Raw genomic sequence first — 800 nt, forward strand, 5'->3', positions numbered from 1 at the left:
TTTTTTTTTTTTTTTTTTTTTTTTTTATGGCTTTTCCTGTGATTTTAGTTGTTTTTTTCACTCTAGTGTAAAACATAATTTAGTAATGTTATTAGTGCAGAGCAAATTGTTACTATGAACTGAAATTATGGCATATCTTGCATCATGGGGACATAAGCCTACAATGCCTTTCCACAATTAATTTTATGCCCCAATTTTATGTCTGCTGTTGGCTAATATTTTTATAGCAAAGTCTAAATCTGCACCTGCCTACTATTAGATTGAAGCCTTTTATCTTAAATTGTTCACATATTTCTTTAGAAAGGTACATTCGTTATGGGGAGAGAACGCGAGCTGTGTTGGCAAAATTGGCAAACCATGGCAAAAAGATGTTTCTCATAACAAACAGTCCCAGCAGCTTTGTGTAAGTAAAAGACAGTTTTGAATATAAGTGCCATAGTTGGGTTTTTAAACTAAAAATAATGTGTGTGTGCTGTTTTAAGAATCCTAATCATTTATTACCTAAGGCAGATGACTGTTCTCTGCACGCCATTAAACGTTCAGTACATATAGTTCGATATTTGTAGCATTGGCTATGCAGCTCTGGAGTATTCTTGTATAATCTTCCAATATCCATTAAAAATGTTATGTCCACAAGCTTTTAAATAGATGTAATCAAAGTGTAATTTCCAAGTTTTGTAAACAGTAGTAGAGTATTGTACCGTGTTATCTATCGATTAGTGCAGAAATAGTTTAGTCAGTATTTTCTTCCTGCTATGTCCCTATATGTTCGTCCCATGCTGGATACCTTCCTGCACATA

At 33.4% G+C, this 800-nt stretch overlaps 1 protein-coding gene across 2 annotated transcripts in view; it reads left to right on the top strand.

The window, feature by feature from the left end:
- The window catches only part of NT5DC3 (5'-nucleotidase domain containing 3), a 41,401-nt gene that overhangs the window by 28,436 nt on the left and 12,165 nt on the right, over window positions 1-800 (top strand). For both annotated transcript variants that reach the window (XM_018559674.1, XM_018559673.1), the window contains one exon: window positions 301-403. In XM_018559674.1, coding sequence (XP_018415176.1) covers window positions 301-403 — 103 coding nt within the window. The remainder of the gene's footprint in view (window positions 1-300; window positions 404-800) is intronic.

The sequence above is a fragment of the Nanorana parkeri genome, unplaced genomic scaffold (assembly GCF_000935625.1).
Source record: "Nanorana parkeri isolate BGI_ZX_2015 unplaced genomic scaffold, ASM93562v1 scaffold411, whole genome shotgun sequence".
NCBI classification, from domain to species: Eukaryota; Metazoa; Chordata; class Amphibia; order Anura; family Dicroglossidae; genus Nanorana; species Nanorana parkeri.